We start from the raw sequence: 22,188 nt of genomic DNA on the forward strand, positions 1-22,188 counted from the left end.
TTATCAATTATATATGGTTAGTATAATTAAGAAAATTTTCTCCAAAGCTAGAGGCTTAGAATAAAACATGGCTCTAAATTGACATTTGCCAAGAATATATATGTATATATTATCAAATCTCGCATGCCTATTCAATCTACTCCATGGTGTTATATTTTCCATGCAAGTAATCTAAAAAAGGGTGATATTAAGCTATATATTACTTATTGTTTTAAACATGAATATGTCTTTGAAGTGTAGGTACAATATTTCTTAATAACCATCTTGCCACATTTTTGTTCCCTTCTTGAGTCATATGAATTCCATCCCAATTTACTGTTTTACTAGGATCTTGACATACTGGAACTCCAGGGCTTCCACAGCCTCTTCTTGGATCATAATTATAAGGATTGTTACCCAATGCACAACAAGCCCTTTTTGACCCATCTACCTCGAACCCTGTTAAAAGGCGAAAAAATAATCAAACTTAGAAGCCATTGGAGTTATGAAGGCAGTACTAAATACAAAGAAGGGAAGGGTGAGGTTTCGAATTTGTGACCTATCGTGCACAACACCTCAATCTTAACCATTAGGTCAAGATATCCTTGGTATAATACTCGAGATATTAATAAGAAGCTTTTATAACACTTTTTGTTCATGACATATTATAAAAAGTTTATTCAATTATAAATGTTGTATATTAGATAAACAAATGTTACATATAAACATTGGAATCAGATTTTCATCATCTTATTGAACATGATAATGTTGATACCTTCATTTTCATATATAGCATTCATAATTCCATATGCAATATTGGTGAGTCTATTATATACAACAATTATTCTCGAAAATACAACTAAAAAATGTTATCAACAAAATACTTTCCATAATGATTATGAATTAAAAAATTTATTTACAGCCATGCATAGGCTTAGGATGTTGAAGGGGAAAAGAGATCAATATATTATCTTGAGAAATATTGAAAAACTCTTCCTAGAAACTATAGTTGGCTAACAAGGGGAGAGAGTCAACTGTTAGTTATTTATGCTCTCTTCTAGGCACCTCTATTTATATTGCAATAAGATTGAGTTCAAGGAAATTTCTAATCTATGCCAGGCCACAAGGCATAGGTTAAAAGTATCAAAAGTCTTATAGAAGATATCATTATACAAAATGTTTTACATTTCAAAATCCGACCAAATTAAAAAAATATTACATAATTATTTCTATCTTAAGTATCTATCCTTATTTATTATCCCCAAATAAAATCTTATTGTATTATATATATTTTTAATAAAATATTAAAATTCTTAACCTATGCCTTGTGGCATAGGTTAGAAAAACCCTAAGTTTAGATATAGAAAAATAGAGTCGGGATGATCGATGGCGATAAGGGCTGCATAAGTGCATTATGTAGAAGTATGTATTAAGACGAATCAAATAAGACAACACTTGACTATAAATTTTAATTTACATTTCTAAGAGAAAAAAAGGTATAAAGTTAATAAATAAATAGTAATTAATATTCAAATGATATATGTATTTAGAAATAGATAAAGTATAAACGAAAAATCATATCAAGATAATATACACTTGACCCAAATTTTGAAGACCATGTTCCATCGCCAACCATGTAAACATGTTAGCCCAAAAGAGTCGCATGATTATGAGAAGACTCATTATTCTACGACGGGTCCTAACAAAGGAGGCCGTTCTAGGTATAGGACCACTCATAACATAAGTCGTAAAGTCACGGGTGGTATCCCTCTTGTTATGCACATCAGCACATGCAACATAGTCACGCCAACTTTTAACCTAACAAACCATTGTTTTAGGATGTGGGGGAAGAGCCAAAGGATGGTCTTCCTCTTTTAAGCTCACTCAATCATAATGTACACATGAATTGATTAACCAATCTAGGTGTTGCATGAGAAAATGATGCCCTAGAATAATGTCTATATATGTTTCCTATGTTCCAAAATCTTCATCGACTTTTTATGTCCTTTAATAAGAATATTTTGTAAAATATGTGTACCGGTTGGGTTTTGTTCAATTGATCATATTAGCACAACATCGATAAAATTTTTTAGACGACCCTATTTAATATACTCCCTCCGTCCCCAAATATAGTTCCCATTTCATTTTGCACAGTCTCCAAGACGTACCTTTGACCTACGATATCATCTATTTCTTATTAGTAAAAAATATAAAAAGTTGATATTACGAATTTATACATTGAGACGAATCTAACAAGACCCCTCATGAATATGTTTTTTTTCTATACATTACTACGAATATTTGGTTAAAGTTTTTTAAAATTTGACTCCCAAAATAAAAATGAGAACTATATTTTGAGACGGAGAGAGTACTTATCAAGTGTGCAGACAAGGTAGTGTTCCAAGTTCATTGGAGCATGCAACTTACCTAACCGAGGAGCATGGGTAATGACCCACATTAGGGCAGAGTAATAGTCTCCATAGGCAATGGCAACACCCGGGTGCTCTTGCTGCAACTCTTGGATGGTTTTTATCAAAAGCTCATTGTGAAACTTTGAGAAGTCATTGTAGTCTTTTAAGCACTGAAATTCATCATACTTTGATGCATATTTGGATGGAAATCCAACCAGATAAAGAGGTACGCAACCAATGGGAAAGTTTCCTGGCACCACAATGTTAGTAGCTCCAAGCTTAATCACTTCCTGCAAAAATGCAATATAGTTTAGCTAGATTAGTTATCTAAATACTATTGTAAACCACTCTACTTTCATGTAATGACTAATGATCGACCACTGTTAAGATTGAAATGTTGTGAACGATAGGTCACAAGTTCAAATCCCCCTTCCCTTTCTTTGTACTTTGTACTACTTTCGTGACTCATATGGATAAAAAAAACTAGTGATCGACCACTTATTTTACTTCTTGAATTAAGATTCGATTGTCGCCATATTGTTTAAACTCTAGCTCTTCTAATAGATAGCTAGGTCGTTTATATCCTCTCTCGAGTCAATATGGCAAATGCTAAGATGAAAAGTCGTAATTTGTCTTTGAAGAGACCGAGGTGGGTCAGCAAGTCAATTTTTTTTGTCAAATCTCATTAAGATATTTTTTTAATTCAGGCTGACTATTCGATGTTGGTCCACAATTTCCATGTATGTTAAATGGATTGATCTATGTGAGGATGACTTGGGTTGGGTGGCATCGACCTACCCTGATCTCTAAAGCTCTTCTCATCATATCATATCATATCATATATAATGTTGATAAATCTCGTACATCTTTATTAATTTATAAATAGATGCATATTATAAAACCTAATCATAATAATTACTTCTTTCATTTTTTTTTACTTCATTCTTTCACGTGTTTTCTCATGGTCTTCCCTCTTCAATCTACATAACTGATTTAATATCTTCAGTAGCGTGTTTAACAAAATCACGAAAAAATGACATTATATAAATGGACGTCAAAACAAATCTCGTATGATGCTATATGATAGTATAATACTATTTCTTGTATAAATCTCTATAAAATAAAAGAAAACGATATATGCAAATCTTAGGACTAACTATAAGAACATAAAAGTGTAAAAATGAACAGATTACTAAGTATTAGTAACATCAATCAATTGACGTGTGATTTTATCTTAAATCCCTAAAACCATCTAAGATAATAATTTTATCCTTATTATTAATTATTAGCTAGGATTGCATGCATCAAAACTTCTATATAATATTAAATGATCAAGACCTCCCAATTTGTGATAGGAAAAGGTGACATGATCTTATAATCTTATTGAGACATTAGTAGATACGTACATATGAAGGTTTAAATTGGAAGGAAAGAAGTGTAAATTATACACTCACTTGTACTGCAGCTTTAATGGCTTGTACGACGTAAGGGACAAGCTTATATACTTCATGCATGGTTCTACCTTGGAAAAAAGCGAAATTGTAGTCATTGCCTCCAATTTCTCCCATCATCACTAATGACTTTTGAAGTTTTTCTTTGATTTCTGCAACCATGCATGCAATTACAAGGAAACTGCGTTAATCAAACATGTTTCTATGTGTTTTATGAGTAGTATTATCTTATTAATCATGAAAGTTGGTGCAATTTTGGATTCCTCCATCACATTTATGAACAATAATATTTCTTGCGTGAATGTAACTTCTCCTTTCTTCCAAGGAAAATGTTAATACGGAACATGGTAAACATAAGAGTAGGAATCCATGTGAATAAGAAGCTCAAAAAAACACCGCACATTTTATGATACTCCTACAAGATAGCGCATGATTTTATCATTGTTATTTAACAACATAGTATTTTCTTCATTTCGTTTTAAGTGCAACAAAGGAGTATTTTTTGTAAAATATAATTTTTTTTTTTTTTTTGCATTTCAAACGAAACAGGGGAAATATATTAACATCTCAACAAAAGATGTTAAATATTTAGTTACAGAATTTAGGGTTTCTAAAGTGTGGTTAACCGAGCTCATTTACAAAAAGGACCTTTTTAACAAAAAAGTAAACAAATAAAAGAGCATTAGCATTATATTCTCATTATAGCACATTATATAATATTCCCTTAGATAAGTACGACACTTAGGGCCTGTTCTATTTGGTACTCCCTCTGTTTTTTTTTTTATCTTTCTCACTTTCCATTTACACATCTTTCAATGCACATTTTTGAACTTAGATATCTTTCATCATATATTAGTAAAAATTATAACGATTGAATATTAATAATGTACTAATTGAGACGAATCAAACAAGATCCCACATGACTATATTTTTTCTTATAAATTGAAAAAAATTGAGAAGATTCTCTCTAATTATGAATAGTGTCAAGATTCTAAGTGAGAACAATAAAAAAAACAGAGGGAGTATAAAACAGCTGAACTGAACTGAACTTATTAGAGCTGAACTGAACTGAACTTATTGGAGTTGAACTGAACTGAACTGAATTGAATTGAATTGAACTGAATTGAATTGAATTGAATTAAATTAAATTGAATTAAAATGAATGCAATAAATATATAAATAATATTTTAAACAATAATAATATGAATATTAAATATTAATTATAATGATAAGTAATAATAATGAATAATAATAATAGTATTTTGGATATTTTTAAATGATAGTTATAAATAAATAATATTAATAATCATAAATTAATAATAATAATAATTAGTGATAATAATGATAATTAATAATAATTATTTTATATTATTTGTATTAATATATTAATATTTGACAATGATATATAATAACTATAATATTTAAGAAGTAAATTAATATTACTATTTTAATAATTATATTTAATAATAAAAAAATGTTTAGTAATAAAAATAATGATTGGGTTGGACCGCGAAAATTACATCATAAACCGTCTTGACGCGATTTGATTGGTTTATGGGCTAATAAAATGTGGGTTTATTTGTGCTTTGACCTAAACCATGTTCTTCCTAATAATAATAGTAATAATAATGAGTAAAGCTATAATAAACTAAATAATATATAGAAACAACAACAATAATAATAATAATACTTAATAGTAATGATATATATTTAAATAATAATAATAATCATAGTAATAATAATAATAATAATAATAATAATAATAATAATAATAATAATAATAATAATAATAATAAGAGTAATTAGTAAAATAAATTATACCAACATAATAATAGTATTTAACAAAATGGTTATAAAAGAATGGAGCTGAACTGAACTGAACTGATCTAAACTGATTGGAGCTGAACTGAACTGAACTGAACTGAACTGAACTTATTGGAGCTGAACTGAACTGAACTGAAAATAAGCTGGGGAGAACAAACCCTTAGCTTATTTTTCTTTTTTCCCACGGTCTTTAAGTCATATTTGACCATGAGATTTTGATTGCATATTAAAAAAATGTAAAAAAAGTTGATAGTTTAAAAATATGCAATGAAAAAAAAATTCAAGTCTCAAAAAATAATTAGTTTATGAGGTTTTAAAACTAAGTATTACATTTATTTGAGAACAAATGAAATATTTGCAATTGTTTGGCGTAGATACATGAATAAGATATTATAACATACTTATTAAACATTTCATAATTACGAACTACCTCTTATTAGCCATCACTTCATAAGTAACATCAAAACATGTATTTAATATATGATTATAACCTTATTGCTTACTAATAGTCGATAATAAATGTTGATAACGATAACAATGTGTAATGTTTTGTTGTTAACAATACGTATACGCTACATGCACAAATGCACAAACCACTAAAACTTTCTGTGGTAGGTACACACCCAATGGTTTATAAATGATATTTTCATAAAAATCTTCAATAATTCCTTTCCAATTTCTACATCAAATTAGTACAAGAATGTGCCCACAAAATTGTTGCCCACATAGTTATATGGAACACTCTTAAGTGATCTTAATCATCATAAGAAATATAAGTCTTCCAAAGATATGGAAACCCAACAACCTTGCTACCAAATGCACTCTTAATTTGACAAGAAAATAAGGTCAACAAAAGAAATGGATAGTTATAGATTTATAATTGTATCTAGGATGTGTTCTCTTCACCCTAAACATAAAGTTTAGGGTCCAATAAATTCAAATTAGGTTTGCGATCAGGTCTAACATAACACTAAACAATAAGTTTTGATAAGGGTCAATCAAGGTCAATCAGGTCTGATAAATTCTGATTTTTTTAAGGTGAAAAGAACGCACTCTTAATGGTATAAAGTAGAACGTACCTCTCGGATTAGATAAAGTAGAGTGGAGAAGATATTTAAACCAACGAATTTGCCTAGCCAAAGTGCTTCGTGTAAGAGGTAGAGATACATTGCGCGCAGCCAAAGCAGCAGGATCAAGCGCAGTTGCGCCTGCCACGGCGAAATTGGCTCCATTGCTAAAGTCACTTCTTCGTGCAAGATATGGATTCAGTAGTGGTAGGTGAAAGTACATAGCTACCATGCAACAATTTTGAAACATAAAATAATTTGTTAGACTAAAAGTTAAAAGTACATATAAAAATAAACAAATTATTATAAGTAAAAAAAAAGTTGTCCAAAAAATGTCCCACTCTTTTCTAAGTCATTGACTATTTAAGCAAAAGAAATTGTTCTCACTACTTTTTATGTTTACAAATTTTCCACTTTTCATTTTGTTTGTTTTTTGGGAAATTTTGCATTTTGTTTTGGTCGTTAGGAACGTACATAATTTCTCAACACTCTTACTATCTGTAGATGAAGTACAAAACACACTAATATATATGGGTCCGGTAACCCTTATGTGTTTTCTTAGGTTTTACTTTGAATACATTGCGACTTTAAGCATAATTTTTAACTAATATAATGACTTATAAAGTGAGAAATAAGAGTCTGGAATCTTTTACAAGTAGTTTTCTTCATTTTTAGAGTAATAAAAGAATATTCAATGAAATAACATATTACAAGGTGGTGTCATATTTAATATGACATCATTTAAGCACTTAAAAAGAAAGACTCTAAAACTAGATTATTAAATAATTGCATCAACAATTGTATTATAAATTTATTCATATTCCCTTCATTTCCCCGTAAAATTTAATATTTATTAAAAATAAATAATTTACACAAATATTAACACTCGCGTTTTACATATTTTGTATTATGTTATCTCTCCTTGTTCTCCTATCACATGAATCTCACTTCTTTTTCCTTTCCAAGTCTTTTTTTCTCTTGTATTCTATGTTAAAAAAAATGTTACTATTATATTATTGCGAATAATATTAATCTATTATATAATATTAGTTTCTCTTAATTTGAACTATATATGGTTAGAGAAACATATTACACCTTATATTACCATCGAAAGGACCACGTAAACAGGGGAAACAGAGGATATATACGTGCATTAGTGTAAGGTTAAAGCTCATGAACATACCAAAGTAATCCACCATGAGAAGGCCATCGGAGCATCGGCCCGTAGGGCGGTGAAAGAAGGTTCGGCCATAAGGAAGTCTCGCAAAAGCGGTTCGTGCGCCGTAGGGCTCCCGGATTAAGTTGCCGGTGTCGGAAAGGGAGTCACCAAATTGGTAAATGGCTTCAAATTGCATTGTTACATTTGCATTCCCTTTGCTTCTAAAAGAGGCTTTTACACCTTGTGTTGTAAATGTTATGATAGTAGTTGCGCATAGCATGAAAAAATGCAATGAGAAGTGTGTCATTATTTTTGTGTGTGTGTGTGTGGAATAACTTAACTCGTACCACTAGGGAGCTTTTATAGGGGGGAAAAGAACATTTATGGTTAGAAAATATGATTGTAATGTATTTCATGATTATGGGAAGGCAGGTGTTATTTGGTGGTTTGACTTCATAGTAAAGGTTAAACACATGCTAGTATGCTACTTCACTTGTAGTTGGCGTATGATTTACATCAATTTATATAATGGGGATGTATTTTTATTTGTATGGCAACATAGAGTCATGGAGTTTTACTGATTATAGTTGTGCATAGGCCGGATCGGTACTATAGTTAGCATGATATAATACGAGTTTGATCTTACGTGGCAGGTTCATATTATGAATTGTGGGAGATATATGGATATTATTTTAAAGATTTAACACGAACGCAGCATAAGTACAATTAGCGACCTGTATGTTAGCTTGCTCAATTTTATCAAGGAAGAAAGTTGTATTAAATTTTATAAAGAGGCACCTATCATCACAACATAAACCGATTAGATGGTGCATTTTACCTTTAATTTGTTTAAGAAAATTGGTACGACCTAAAAACGACTATAATTTTACTTGTTTCGTGCTAGGACGTCCGTATATAAAATATGGCTACCACCGTACCACGGTGTGCCGGTGTGGTATTTGCCCAACTCTAAATTAGTGTCTACTAAAATTTAACTCATGCTTTTAACAAAGCCAATCAAATCAAATACTGTGAAATTTATTTACTTCTAAATTGTAGTACTTCCTCCGTTCCGTTTTAAATGAAACGTTTGCTTTTTCACGCAACCCAACGCGTTTCTTTAGTCATTAATATCTTTAGTTGTGTACACGTAAAAAATATAAAAAAGTTATAATTTGATAGTATGCATCGAGACGAATCTAACAAGATCCCACTTGACTATGTTTTTCTTTATATAATAGCGATAAATTGGAGTTAAAATTGATCAGTGAATAGTGTTATTTCCTCCAATGTTTCATTTAAAATAGAACGGAGGAAGTATATGTTTTATTGTGCATGAGAATTCTTTGATGCAGACATGCAATACGATTGTAGCATATGTTATATCAGAATTCAATGTTAGTAATTAGTAAGGCGACGATAAAAGTCAATTCTGGAATGGCAGCCCATATCTAATTGCCCAACAATCAAAAACACCTTGCGGGTTTGATGTCACATAATTATTTAATTTGGCAATTAGTATTGTTCCATCAGGTGAGGTCTATCATAAAATTCTTTGTGCGATCAAATCATTTTAGTTAAAATAGATCATTTTTTAAGTTGAGGCTAGTTTTTAGGTGTGGGTTATGCCTCGAATAATTATAGTTTTTATTTATTAATATTAACTTTGAAATAATAACATCAAATATAACTTGGTGTAATAGTTATGATTGTAGTATATAAACTTGAAGCTACAAGATCGAATTTTACACATGACATTTTTTTATCCTTTTTTTATTATATGTGGATGACATGTTGTAAAACACCTAAGGAAGAGTCCCACTTGGCGCTAGGACTGGCAATCAGGTCGGGTTGGGTCAATTTCAGGTTGACCTGATTTATATTTCACTTCACTTACCCCTAACCCAAATCCGACCTGATTCTAATTTCAGGTAGAAAATCATAACCCAAATCCGACCTTTCGAATTTCAGGTTGACCTGAAACCAACCTAAAATGACCTGAAATGAAATTCAACTACACATGCTAAGTTATGAAGGTATATGTAATATGTTAATCACCTGAAATGAAATTTAGGTAATCAGGAATGGGCTTCGCCCAATACAAATAAGAATAATAAAAGATAGATTGTATAAGTTATGAAAGTCTAGGTTAATTTTAGGTTAACCTGGCCCGAAAATAACCCAACTTCTAAATCAGGTTATTCGGGTTATTTTCAAGTTCAAAAGGTTGTATAAGTGCATTCTTCTATTGACTTTGACTTATATTGACTTCGTCTAATGGGCTTTATGCTCTAGTTAGGCCTTCATATTAAGGCGAAATTAAACTTTTGGAGGTCTAATTCAATGTACCATAATAAATACTATTGTATATCTAAAAATGGTACGAGTTCGATGCTCATAGAAAGTATGGGATAGAGAATTGACAGATAAGAGGGTTATTATAAATCGGATAGTGAACTGATACTTTTATCATTCAGAAAGCCAATATAATTTAATCTTATTTGTATCATGTTCAAAAAAATATGAAGTTTTGGAAACTATTAGGAGGCCAAATTTTCTTTTCTTGAAAGAAAGAAACTCTCAATTGATTAAGCCACGATTAGCTGAAGACTTTTGTAAGCAGTTGAATCAAATTAATGGTTAATTAGTAAACAGTAGTAACTAACATGATGCTAATTAGGGATGGTGTTCCACATATCTAAAATTATTCCTAGGAAGTTGGATGTGTTCCATTTAAGAAATGATAAAGTGCCTACTTTTTTGATTAGGAAAAATTATTAGTGGCTAGTCTTAGGTTCACATTATACAATTTTGAAAGTCTAGCCTTCCGAAGTACTCCTACTCCACTAGAGTGATGCTTTGTTAATGGACGAAGATCCCTGCTTTAAGGTACATCTAAAGCTACAGGGAGACATGATTAGTGTTTTTGGGGTATTATTTTCTTCTATTAAACGATATCATCATAAAAGTAAAACTACCACACTTTCATGTGTTACTCTGTCATTGGAAGTTAAATTTAGTCAACCCTTATATTTCTTCCATTTTTCAATAAGCGCGACATATAAAAAGTGTGAAAATATGAAAGAATGTAGAGCGAGAACGTTAGTATCACAATAAAGTAGAGTAATTCAAGTGATGAAACAAAAAAGTTGTGATACCTCCTTACTTTTGGCGGCATATTTGTAATAATATTGAACTTTATTTACCATTTTGAACTTGATTGCACTTATTGTGACTATTGCAAATATTGAAAGTGTTGCACTTTGTTTGGACCCATGACCGGGGCCAATAAACATCAGAAAAAATGCCCTCAAGAGGCCTAGGCCATAGGCTCCCAAAAAGGTCCATCAGCTTTTCAGGTATAAGACAGCTTTACCCCCAAAAAGATGACAACTTTCCTAGCTATTGCCCCTATTGGGATGCTCCCCAAAAGGATTTCCTTTTATGGGAATTTCCCAACACTATAAATATCAACAGTCTCATCAATGAACAGGTATTCAATTCTCACCTAACAAAACTAGAGCATCTCTCTCTAGACTTGACTCACTTTCTCTCACTAACCTGGCACTGACTTGAGCGTCGGAGGGGCTTTCTCGAGAACATCCTCGGGCCAGTTTTCCTTGTTTTTCAGGATTCCAAGTGACAAGACTCGGGATTACATTCTAACTTGGGATTTGACTCGATCACCCTTAATACATCACTCTTTTGCCTAGTTTCTTAGCAAAAACACACTTATTGAGAAATAGAGGTAATATTGATTTGAGTCGCATCTGTTAATTGATAAATATATGGTTAATTTACAAGTTTAAAGAAGGTTTTATCGGCCAATTCAAGGAGTGACTCCTCAAATTTACAAGATTGCCTATTTCTCTTCTCATATTCAATGTAGGTGGTAATTCCACTCACTTGTAGGTTATTTATGTGATTACAATATTAGCTATAGTAAATTAATTTCCGGCTACGAAAATGCTAATTGGTTGACCATTAAGTTTGGCAATCATCATATATAAGAGAAAGAGAAAATCTTAGAGCAAAAAAGCTATATATCACAAATATAAAACAAAAACTCTATCTCTCGCGTAAAAGTTGCTAACTCTTAATATTATTACATCATATAAAAAAAATAGTTTGTCCACCCAATTTAGAGTACATCACCCACTAGAGAATAGAAATAGGTATTGATCTCTCCATTTTAAAATATAGTTTTTGTTTCATTTTTCATGATCAAATTTTTAAAACTTTTGACCAAATATTACAAAAAAATACTTATACGAGATCTTGTTAGATTTATCTCAACATATAGTTTTTTAATATTAAATTTTGTAATTTTATTAATAAGTAAATAAAGATATTGATGGTCAAAAATACGTGTTAGAGATCGTATAAAATGAAATCGAAACCATATTTTGGGTTTGCACAGATGCACAAAATAATATTTAGTGAAATGGAACTAATCATAAAAAGTAAAAATATATTATCTTTTCCTAATGATAAATTACCCAATAAGAAATTATTAATAATGGGGCATTATGAGCACTCAAATCACATTAAGTCATTAATATACCTAATATTGTTATAATGATGTTGGATCTAGACGTCTAATATAACATAATTAGTGGAATTAATGTTGCCCTATCAAACCCGCAATTTATTGCATGCTCAGGTATACCATTTACCAACCTTGTAAGTTATACCCACTCCAATTTCCCTTTCTAACTTTGTAAAAGGTATAACTATATAACTATAATAAGTACATTTTACCGACTGGAGTTGGCGTGAGTGGTTAAGGACCTCTCGCTTCTTAACCAAGGTTTTGGGTTCGAGTCTTGAGTATGGAAAAAATCTCAGCTGGGAGACATAATGTCCTTTGAGGTACCCATGCAAACTCCCGCAGAAAATTAGTCCACTAACCGAAAACGGTATAAAATCCGGAAAAAAAATACTATAAGTGCATTTTATTTTGAAGGTCTCAAAAAATGCAAACTCCAAAACTAATTGTACTATTAAAGCAATTTTGTGGGAACATAATCTGGTAAAGATCCACCTCCAAAAAGCAAAGCAATAGGGACCTCTTATCGGTAAGAGCAACTCCAATGGTTGCTTGGAGGTCCTAGCTTGCAATTTTTCAAAAGTTAGAGCTAGTAGCTTTATTATTGGAGAGAAATTTAGCTTGTTGCTTTGTGAAGCCAAGTAGCTCCACAAAGCTACTTGCTTTGTCAATTTTTGTGGGCCCCACTTTCATTTTTCTCTTTCATATTTTACTTTTCAATACATGTGGACATACAAAAACTACAAGTAGTTGTAGTTTTCCAATGGAAGAGGTTGTAGTTTGGGAATGTTGTAGTTTGAAAAGCTGATGTGGCATACAAAGCTACAAGTAGTTGTAGCTTGCCATTGTGGGTGCTCTAATCGGTATGGATTTAGGCTTGTCAAAAACATCAGCAATGTTATGTTATGTTATGTCTAAGTCAAATTTTACGTCTATAGTTGAAATTCTATCATGTATTTAATTGGTTATAAAGCTATATATAACCAATAAGTCTATTCAAGCCCAACCTATTAGAATCAAATCAATATATTGTAGGGCCTGGCTATGGAGTATGGAGGATTTAGCTCAAAAGTAGCCAAACTATAGTTTTCAAGCTCATGCATAAGCTAAATATCTTTAAATTGAAGGGCTTAGATTTCAAAAAATTAATGCCTTTAATTGATACCTTTAATTTATTAGTCATTAATACGGGAAATCAGGGGCGGATCTAGGGGGTGGCCTACCCGGGCCATGGCCCACCCCATGATCCAGAAATGGTACACATATTAATTCTAGAAAAATAAAGCAAATGTTTGTCTTATAACAGTTGGTGTAAACGCTAGGCGCTAGCAATGTAGCCATGTTAGTCCCGCGTTCGATTCAAAACAACGATGTTTGCAGTCTCTTACTTTATATTTGCTTTTTGGATTTCGGTGATGTATCTTAGGAAAGGGTAAGGCTATTTTCCTTTTGGCAAGTTGTTACTTAGTTCTCCAATATAGTTAATTAATTTGTTTATGTTTCTTTATTCTCTAAAATTCTTAGAGTTAGCACATAATATATATTTTGTTGAGATATATATTCTCACTACTGAAAAGTTATAGTATCACATACTCTCTTATCTAAGTAAACGAACCCTACTTTTATATTCTATCATATAATTCAAGCAAAAAATTAATTCCGCACTATCTCATATTTCATCTACCTTTGAACGGAGGGAGCATTATTTATATCAAATATATTCAAATAAAACTAATGCATTTAGTTTGGCCCACCTTATATAAAAATCCTAGATCCGTCACTGCGGGAAATTGAACAAAATTATGGAAATTATTAGAAACTTTAAATAAGTAGAAGGGAGAGAATTTCTCGACTTTGGGTGGAAGATTGGAGCAGAAGTGTTTTCTTTATTTTTTTTCTTTCCAATGTACTACTTTTCCTATTTATTGGATTTTTTGTAGAAAAAATCTTTTACTTGTTGGTCGGTTCACACAAAATTTGGGCCCATAAGATTCTGAGGCCCTGTTTTACTAAACATGTTGAACATGTAATGAGCTGGGCCTGTGTATTGGATCATGTAAATTTCTAGATTTGAAGAGTTCCCATCATATAATATGCTCATATAGGAAAATTACAAGAGAGACCTAATTACAATAAAATTAGGATTACAAAAGATATAATAGGAAATATAAATATTACCCAAAGTATAATTATACAGTAAAGAAAATTATATTCGTCGTTGAAGCGGGAGGAGTTCGAACGCTTAGACTAGATATGGAATAATCCAACAAGAGTTGTCGAGGACTGAAGTAGATCTTTGGTAAAAATGTTTGCAAACTAATATCGTGATGGAACATGAAGTACTCAGGTTTGAAGCAATACAACTTTTTTCAAACAAAACAGATATTCATCTCTACATGTTTTGTGCTTTATTAGAGATTATCACAATAAACCAAAGTATTCTTAATGAGCTGACAATGAAGCTTATAGAAAAGATTATGTAGCAAACATGCCTCAATATTCTCTATCAATATGGTATATAAAACTTATCTCAAAGCATATTTTAAACAACTCTTAATTGTATAAAGATTATAATTGTTTGAAATATTTACACGAATTTATTTGTAAGTTTCCCTTGTTGTTTACTAAATATCAAATTTTATTCTCCTTTTATTCTCTGGAGTACTTACTCCATTTCTTTGTCCCACTTTTCACATGAAATGGTCCTAAATTTGAGAATTCTAGGAGAGTATCCTTTTTTTTTCTATAAGATATTGCAAGCGAACACCCTGGGACATTAGATAAGCATTCAATTTATTTCCTAATTTGGTATAAATTTTAGAATGCATGTCAAAATCACGTGTCGATTTACATTTATTGCAATTTTATCTATTTCTACTTTTAGCTAACTTATCTAGTGTCCCTGGGGCGTTTGTTAGCTTATGTAAGTCAGGAGAAGAAGTGCAATGAGGGAAGTGAGGGAAAATCTTGAAATTGCACACCTAAAGGCTAAATTCACATATTATATCCTTGTTAGTTATTCTAAAGACTTGTTCCGTTTAACTTTTTATATACTTAATTTCAGATAAATTTAAAATATTTCAAAAAAGTTTCAAAAAACTACCTAAAAAAATTACGCAAAGATCATATATTTCGTAAATATTCTATATTAATATTAAAAAAATTAATTCTTTAAACTTTTTTAACAAAAAAAATTGGAAAAACAGTTCAAATTTTCAACTAAATCCAAAATAAAATATTCTTAAAAATAATTTTAAAAAAATGGATGGACTGACACTGAACATGTAGACAGGGTCATAACTAGGGCAAGGCAAGTGAACTAATCGCCTTGGGCCAATGTTGATAAAACCAAATTCACTAAAAAGTGGTTAGTGGGCCGTATTACATACCCACATCAAGTCCTCCTCTTTGGAAGTTCTTATTTTTTTCTTTATAGTACATATCTTTAATTGATGACTAATATTGATAATCATTTAATAAATAGGTGCCATTTACTTGAGGTCCAAGCCAAACATTCCTAATAGGACTATAAGACAAAATCACAAAATATAAACCAACTCTAACTCTAATAGGACTATAAGACAAAATCACAAAATATAAACCAACTCTAAGTCGGAAAATCACAACACTAATATTTTCTATTTAAAGGGATGAGATGAGATTTCATTTATTGTGTTTCAATACTCTAGAGTTGTAAATTACGTACTTTCACCTTATTCTCATAAAATCATTACACCCTTCCTTTCCCTGTAACCCTACGCCATAAGTGTGACCACATAATTGAGTTAGAGATGAAAGAAGAAGCTTGTGTAAACGTATACAATTATTCATATGCCCGGCCTAAAAATAACCAAAGTGACGATTATCTCAAAGATAGAACTAATAAAGGTTTAATGGTGTTCAAGATTTATGATACTATCCACTCGGGTGAACCTGGAACCATAAGCGAGTGCATACAACAACGAATTGCCTCCGAGTTTGTTGGGTGACTTTCGACGAATCGCTTATTCGGAGTTTCCATGAAGAGCCTGTTAGTTCGGAATATGATGTAGTCTTGACGGTGGTAAAGACTACCAAAGTGTTTAGAGATGAGACGGCTGAAGGTTTAGTTCATGAAATATGTAAATACATGCAATGTTGTTACAGGTTTCGTGATGATATGTTTTGGAATGATGAATTAACCGGGATAAAAAACGAATGTTCATTGGTTATTATTGTGGACGTTGCTAGAGTTCTTGCTAGTATGGATTATAGGATGGCCAATGAAAAGCTACATGAGGCTAAAAAGAAGGATGATAATAATGATGGTCATGTAATGAGTTTGGAGGAAGATGACTTAAAAAGGCATGGTGATGATGACAGGGGCCGTCACAAGCGTTACGGAGGCCCTGTACGATTACTATTAAACGGGCCTTAGTCGGTAAACATGAACTACTATTTAATAACAACTAGTTTTTACGCATGTCGAGGTAATTATAATTTTCATTTATTAACATTTTACTTCATAAATATAACACCAAATATTACTTGGTTCGGTGGTTAAAGCATTAGTGCATAAGCGTGAGGTTATGGGATCAAATTTTATAAGATGCATTTTTTATTTTTTTATTATATGCGTGCTTATATAAAGTAAACACACTGAGAGATAGCACCACGTGGCATAGATCATTGTTTAGGAACATCTTTAATATATATTATATATATATATATATATATATATATATAGAGGAGGGCTCTTGTGAGAACACCTCCTCTATTTGAGAACACTTTTTTATGTGAGAACAAATCTGGACCTTTGGATCTAATCTAATCTAACCATCCTAAATACACTTATGAGTAATGGCATTTTCGTAAGTTAGTTTAACCCTTACCCCTTCTTCCGCACCCCTTTCACGCTACTTTTTTTCTCTCTCTATCTTCTCTTTCTCTCCCCTTTGTATCGTCGTTCATGGAGTTTTAGTTCTTCAAAGTTTTAGTTCGATTATTTGCGGATTTCACATACACTATTTTTTCTAGAAATTATTTTGGTTGATATGATACAGCAAAGGGTCACTATGATATATATTGGATAATATTATATGTAAAAGGATAATATTATATTGTAAAGGGTAGAAGGGTACTTTCATAGTCATAGGTCTGTATTATAAACACTATATATATTGAATGCCAGGTTAACCTACAACAGGTTAACACACAATTATTCCCACACTTGTACATGGTATCACAGCTTAGGTTTTCCTAAATCACAAACGGAAAAAAAAAAAAAAAAAAACAAAATCAAATTTTTAATTTTTTTCAACCACCGTATTTTTCCCCAATACTCAACATGACCTCTGCGCCTGCTTCCGCCGCGCCGGTCACTGCTGCTTCTTCCTCGCCGGCGTTGACTTCCGCCGTCTCCTCGCCTTCGCCGGCCCGCAGCCACGTCGTCGCACCTATTTCCGGTGCCGCACTCCCGCAGCCTTGGTCCGCTGCTGCGACGTCTCACCTCTTCGCTGGGTCTTCTTTCTCCCAGCCCCTCTTCACCGGCTCGTCACCTTCCTCCGTGTCGCGTGCCACGCCCAGATTTCCGCCGGGATATGCGACGTCCTTCCGGCGAGTTCGATCCCCAGCGCAACTCCAGCCGTGACTTCCACCATGCCGACTCCCACGCATGCTTGGTCAAATTTTTTACCGTCAACGCCCCTTGTTGGCTCATCTTATCAAGCCTCCCCTTTTAGTCTTCCGACTTTATCGGCCCCTAACTTGACGAATCTGGTAACCATTACTCTATCTTCTCCTGAAGATTATTTATTATGGAAAACGCAAATAACTTGTCTGCTTCTTTCCCATCAATTACTTGGCTTTGTTGATGGTACTGCTGTTATTCCTTCTCCTACTGTTCTTGATGATTCTGGTAATACTGTTCCCAATGTTCGTTTTTATGAATATTTGCGTATTGATCAGCAAGTAAAGTCTTGGATTTTTGCCACCTTATCTAGGGATGTTTTTGTGGATGTTCATGACTTATCTACCTCTGTAGAAATTTGGACTAGATTGCAAACTAGATTTATGCATGCTAGTATGGCCCGATCTATGGAATTAAAGGGAAGGTTAACTCGTATTAAAAAGACTGATTCCAGACAATGGATGGTATTTACGAGAATTAAGGTGATTGCTGATTCCTTAGCTGTTATTCAATGTCCTGTGTCGAACCAGGATTTAGTGCAGTATACCCTTTTTGGTTTAGATCGTGATCCTGAGTACGATCATATAGTTACTACCCTCCTGCATTATCCTTTCCCTATAACTTTTGATGATTTGCGTCCCAAGTTGCTACTGCATGAACAACGATTGAAATCTTCTAAGGATGCATCTGATTCCTCATCCCATCATGCCTTACTTGCCGTTAAATCTACTGGTCGGTTCACCTGCCTCCTCCCAGAATAATCTGGAGGGAGAAATCGGGGAAGGAATAACAGAAACAGAGGTGGTAATAATAATGGGGGCAACAATGCTCGGAATAATAATGGTTGGAATGGTGGAACAAATAATCGTGGCCCTGGAGGAAAAACAACAACAATGGTAAGGGGACGCTCAAATGGTATAAGTAAATTTTCTAACTTGTCATCCTATAGTATGCCTTGCCTAGATTATATTACTAATAATTTGTCGTCTGCAGGGAGTAATTCATCGAATAGTAACAATGTTACCTCTACCCCTACTTCCGATACATGTGGTTTGTGTTGGTTTCCAGGTCACCAAGCTGCCTACTGTCCCCAGCGTTTCAATCATAACTTTGTTCCTTTCTCCTCAGAAAGTGTCACTCGAGCCTTAGCTGCACTGTCTGTTGGTGGTGATCTAATGACTCAGTCTGGTACCCGGATTCGGGAGCTGCATCCCACATGACTCCTCAGGATGGTACAATTTCTATTAAAACTCCTTATACTGGGTCTAGTTCTGTTGTAGTTGGTAATGGTACCTTACTCCCAATTAAAAGTACTGAAATTTAACTTTAAAAACTGCAAGTCGTCCCCTCCGTTTATCATCTGTCTGTCATGTCCCTAATTTAAAACATAATTTATTATCAGTTAACAAGTTGTGTCATGAAAATGATTGTGTTGTGAGTTTTGATAAAAATTCTGTTTATGTTAAGGACCAGATAACGGGGGAAGTTCTGCTTCAGGGAACCAGTAAGCAAGGTGTCTACCCTCTACAGCCCAGCATTGTCCCTCCTGAGCCTTGTTCCTGCTTTCCTAGCCACTAAGGAGTCGGGTGACGTGTGGCATGCTCGTCTGGGTCATACATCTTCTAGCATTATAGGAAAATTATGTTCAAATAAATCCATCACATGTACCTCTAAGTTTCATGATGATTGTGTAGGATGTAAGCTAGGAAAAATATATCGTTTACCTTTTGATTCTGTTGAACATATTTCTACATATCCTTTATATAAAATTCATAGTGATCTTTGGCAATCTCCTGTTTTGTCAAATCAATTATTTCGATATTATGTTGTGTTTGTTGATGATTTTTCGCGCTATTCCTGGATTTATCCTTTACGTCGAAAATCGGAAGCTTATTCAAAATTCCTTATGTTTCAAAAGATGGTTGAAAATCTTTTTAATTGCAAAATTAAAATATTTCAAAGTGATGGAGGAAGGGAATTTGACAATTCTCCTCTTCTTCAACATTTTTCTGACAATGGTTTATTTTTCAAAAATCTTGTCCCCACACTCCAGCTCAAAACGGTGTTGCAGAACGCAAACATCGTCATATCATTGAAATGGCTCGTACTATGATTATTCATTCTGACTTTCCTGCGGAATTTTGGGTTGATGCATCATATACTGCCACTTACACTATCAATAGATTACCCAGCTCGGTTTTAGGGGGTGTTTCACCTTTTGAAAAATTATTTCATCGTCCTCCTTCCTATCAATTTTTGAAAACATTTGGATGTGAATGCTTTCCTTTGTTTCTGAACTCTAAAAATCACAAACTGCAACCTAAATCTAAAACTTGTGTTTTTATTGGATATGCATTGGAATATAAAGGGTATCGATGTTTTGATCCTACTACCAAGAAAGTCTACACTAGTCGTCATGTTCTTTTTCATGAACATAAGTTTCCGTATCGTGCTTTAGTTGGTTCTGTCTCTACTGTCCCCTATACCTCACCCTTAGTTTTGACTTGGGACTGGTCCCCCACAAATGTGTCTCCTCAGTCGAGTTTTGTCCCGTCTGCTCCCTTCCCCTCGCCCGAGGTTCGCGTGGCCTTCCCTGCGTCCACGCCCGCTCCTTTTCCTCCCCCGCATGTTGGTCTGCATGCCACGTCTGCTGCTGCGTCTCAGCTCGCTGGGCTGTCCCCTCCAGCAGCCTCGCCAGCTAGCCCAGCACCCTCGCCCACTCCAGCGCGCCTTGTTGCGTCGCCTGGAGCCTCGCTTGATGGCACGCCAGCCACCGCTGGCTCGACTCGAGCGGATGTTCCTTCCCCCGTGTCGCCCCTCGTGGTCTCTCCTCATTCCTCGCCTTCTGGTCCGGTGTCTCCCATGCCCTCCCCTACTTGTCCATCTACCCCTGTCACCCCTCCTCCTTCGTCGTCCGTCACTAACCATCATCCGATGGTTACGCGTCTCAAAGTTGGAGTGTCAAAGCCTAAAATATTCATGAACTTAAAAACTGATATAACTGAGTCTGAACCTAATAACTTTAAACAAGCGTCTAAAGACTCACGTTGGCGTCAAGCTATGTTAGATGAATATAATGCTTTGATTAAAAATGACACATGGGAGTTGGTACCTCGCAACTATGATAAGAACTTACTTGGTTGTAAGTGGGTCTACAAGATTAAATATCATTCTGACGGTTCTGTGGAGCGGTTCAAAGCCAGACTTGTTGTTTTTGGCAATCATCAGCAGGCAGGTATTGATTACTTTGAAACCTTTAGTCCTGTTGTTAAACCTACTACTGTTCGCTTGGTTCTTACTATTGCAGTTTTCTCTTAAATGGTCTATTCGTCAGTTAGATGTCAAAAATGCATTTCTTCATGGTTTTCTTCAATGAAGAGGTTTATATGCGTCAACCTCCGGGTTTTATTCATCCATCTAAACCTACTCATATTTGTCGTCTCAGAAGTCCATTTATGGTTTGAAACAGGCTCCTAGGACCTGGTTCTCCCGGTTTAGCAACTTCCTTTTATCTATCGGTTTCAAGTGCAGCAGTTGTGACACTTCTATGTTCACTCTCAAATATTATGGTCATCTCCTTATTCTTCTCTTATATGTTGATGACATTGTCCTTACTGGTAGTAGTCCTCCTCTTGTTGCCAAATTCATCTCTGTTCTTTCTTCTCAATTTGCTATGAAGGATTTAGGGGATCTTCATTATTTCTTAGGTGTACAGGTTGTGCGTACTCCCTCTGGTTTATTTTTATCACAACATAAGTATGTTTCTGATTTACTTCGTAAATTCCATCTGCATACTGTTAAACCAGTTACCACTCATGTTGTCTCTAGAGTAACATTGTCTCTGCTTGATGGAGAACTTCTTGCTGATCCCACAGATTATCGTAGTATGGTTGGTGCATTGCAGTACTTAACTATGACTCGTCCTGATATTGCTTATGCTGTTAATATGGTGTCCCAGTTTATGCATGCTCCTCGTACTACTCACCTTCATGCTGTGAAAAGAATTTTCAGATATCTACAGGGCACTTTGGATTATGGGTTGTATTTATATAGCAGCAGCTCTCCTACTATTATTATTGC

General features: G+C 33.6%; 1 protein-coding gene across 1 annotated transcript; it reads right to left on the bottom strand.

Moving 5' to 3' along the window:
• Positions 1–8,386, bottom strand: LOC104898191 (acetylajmalan esterase). Its single transcript, XM_010685230.4, has 5 exons — positions 7,916–8,386; positions 6,745–6,957; positions 3,845–3,993; positions 2,407–2,680; positions 1–438 (listed from the first exon to the last, which is right to left on the bottom strand). Exons 1-5 carry the CDS (start codon positions 8,196–8,198, stop codon positions 212–214), a joined length of 1,146 nt encoding a protein of 381 aa, XP_010683532.2. The 5' UTR covers positions 8,199–8,386; the 3' UTR covers positions 1–211.
• Positions 8,387–22,188: the final 13,802 nt, after the last annotated feature.

This window comes from Beta vulgaris, chromosome 7 (assembly GCF_026745355.1).
Source record: "Beta vulgaris subsp. vulgaris cultivar EL10 chromosome 7, EL10.2, whole genome shotgun sequence".
Classification (NCBI taxonomy): domain Eukaryota; kingdom Viridiplantae; phylum Streptophyta; class Magnoliopsida; order Caryophyllales; family Amaranthaceae; genus Beta; species Beta vulgaris.

Bases quoted from the DNA above. Each gene is read 5' to 3' on its own strand.
- LOC104898191 (XM_010685230.4), bottom strand. From the start codon at position 8,198: ATGACACACTTCTCATTGCATTTTTTCATGCTATGCGCAACTACTATC. The intron at 6,958-7,915 runs GTATGTTCATGA...GTTGCATGGTAG, and splicing joins TCTCATGGTGGATTACTTTG to CTATGTACTTTCACCTACCA. The intron at 439-2,406 runs GTAAGTTGCATG...GCCTTTTAACAG, and splicing joins TACCCATGCTCCTCGGTTAG to GGTTCGAGGTAGATGGGTCA.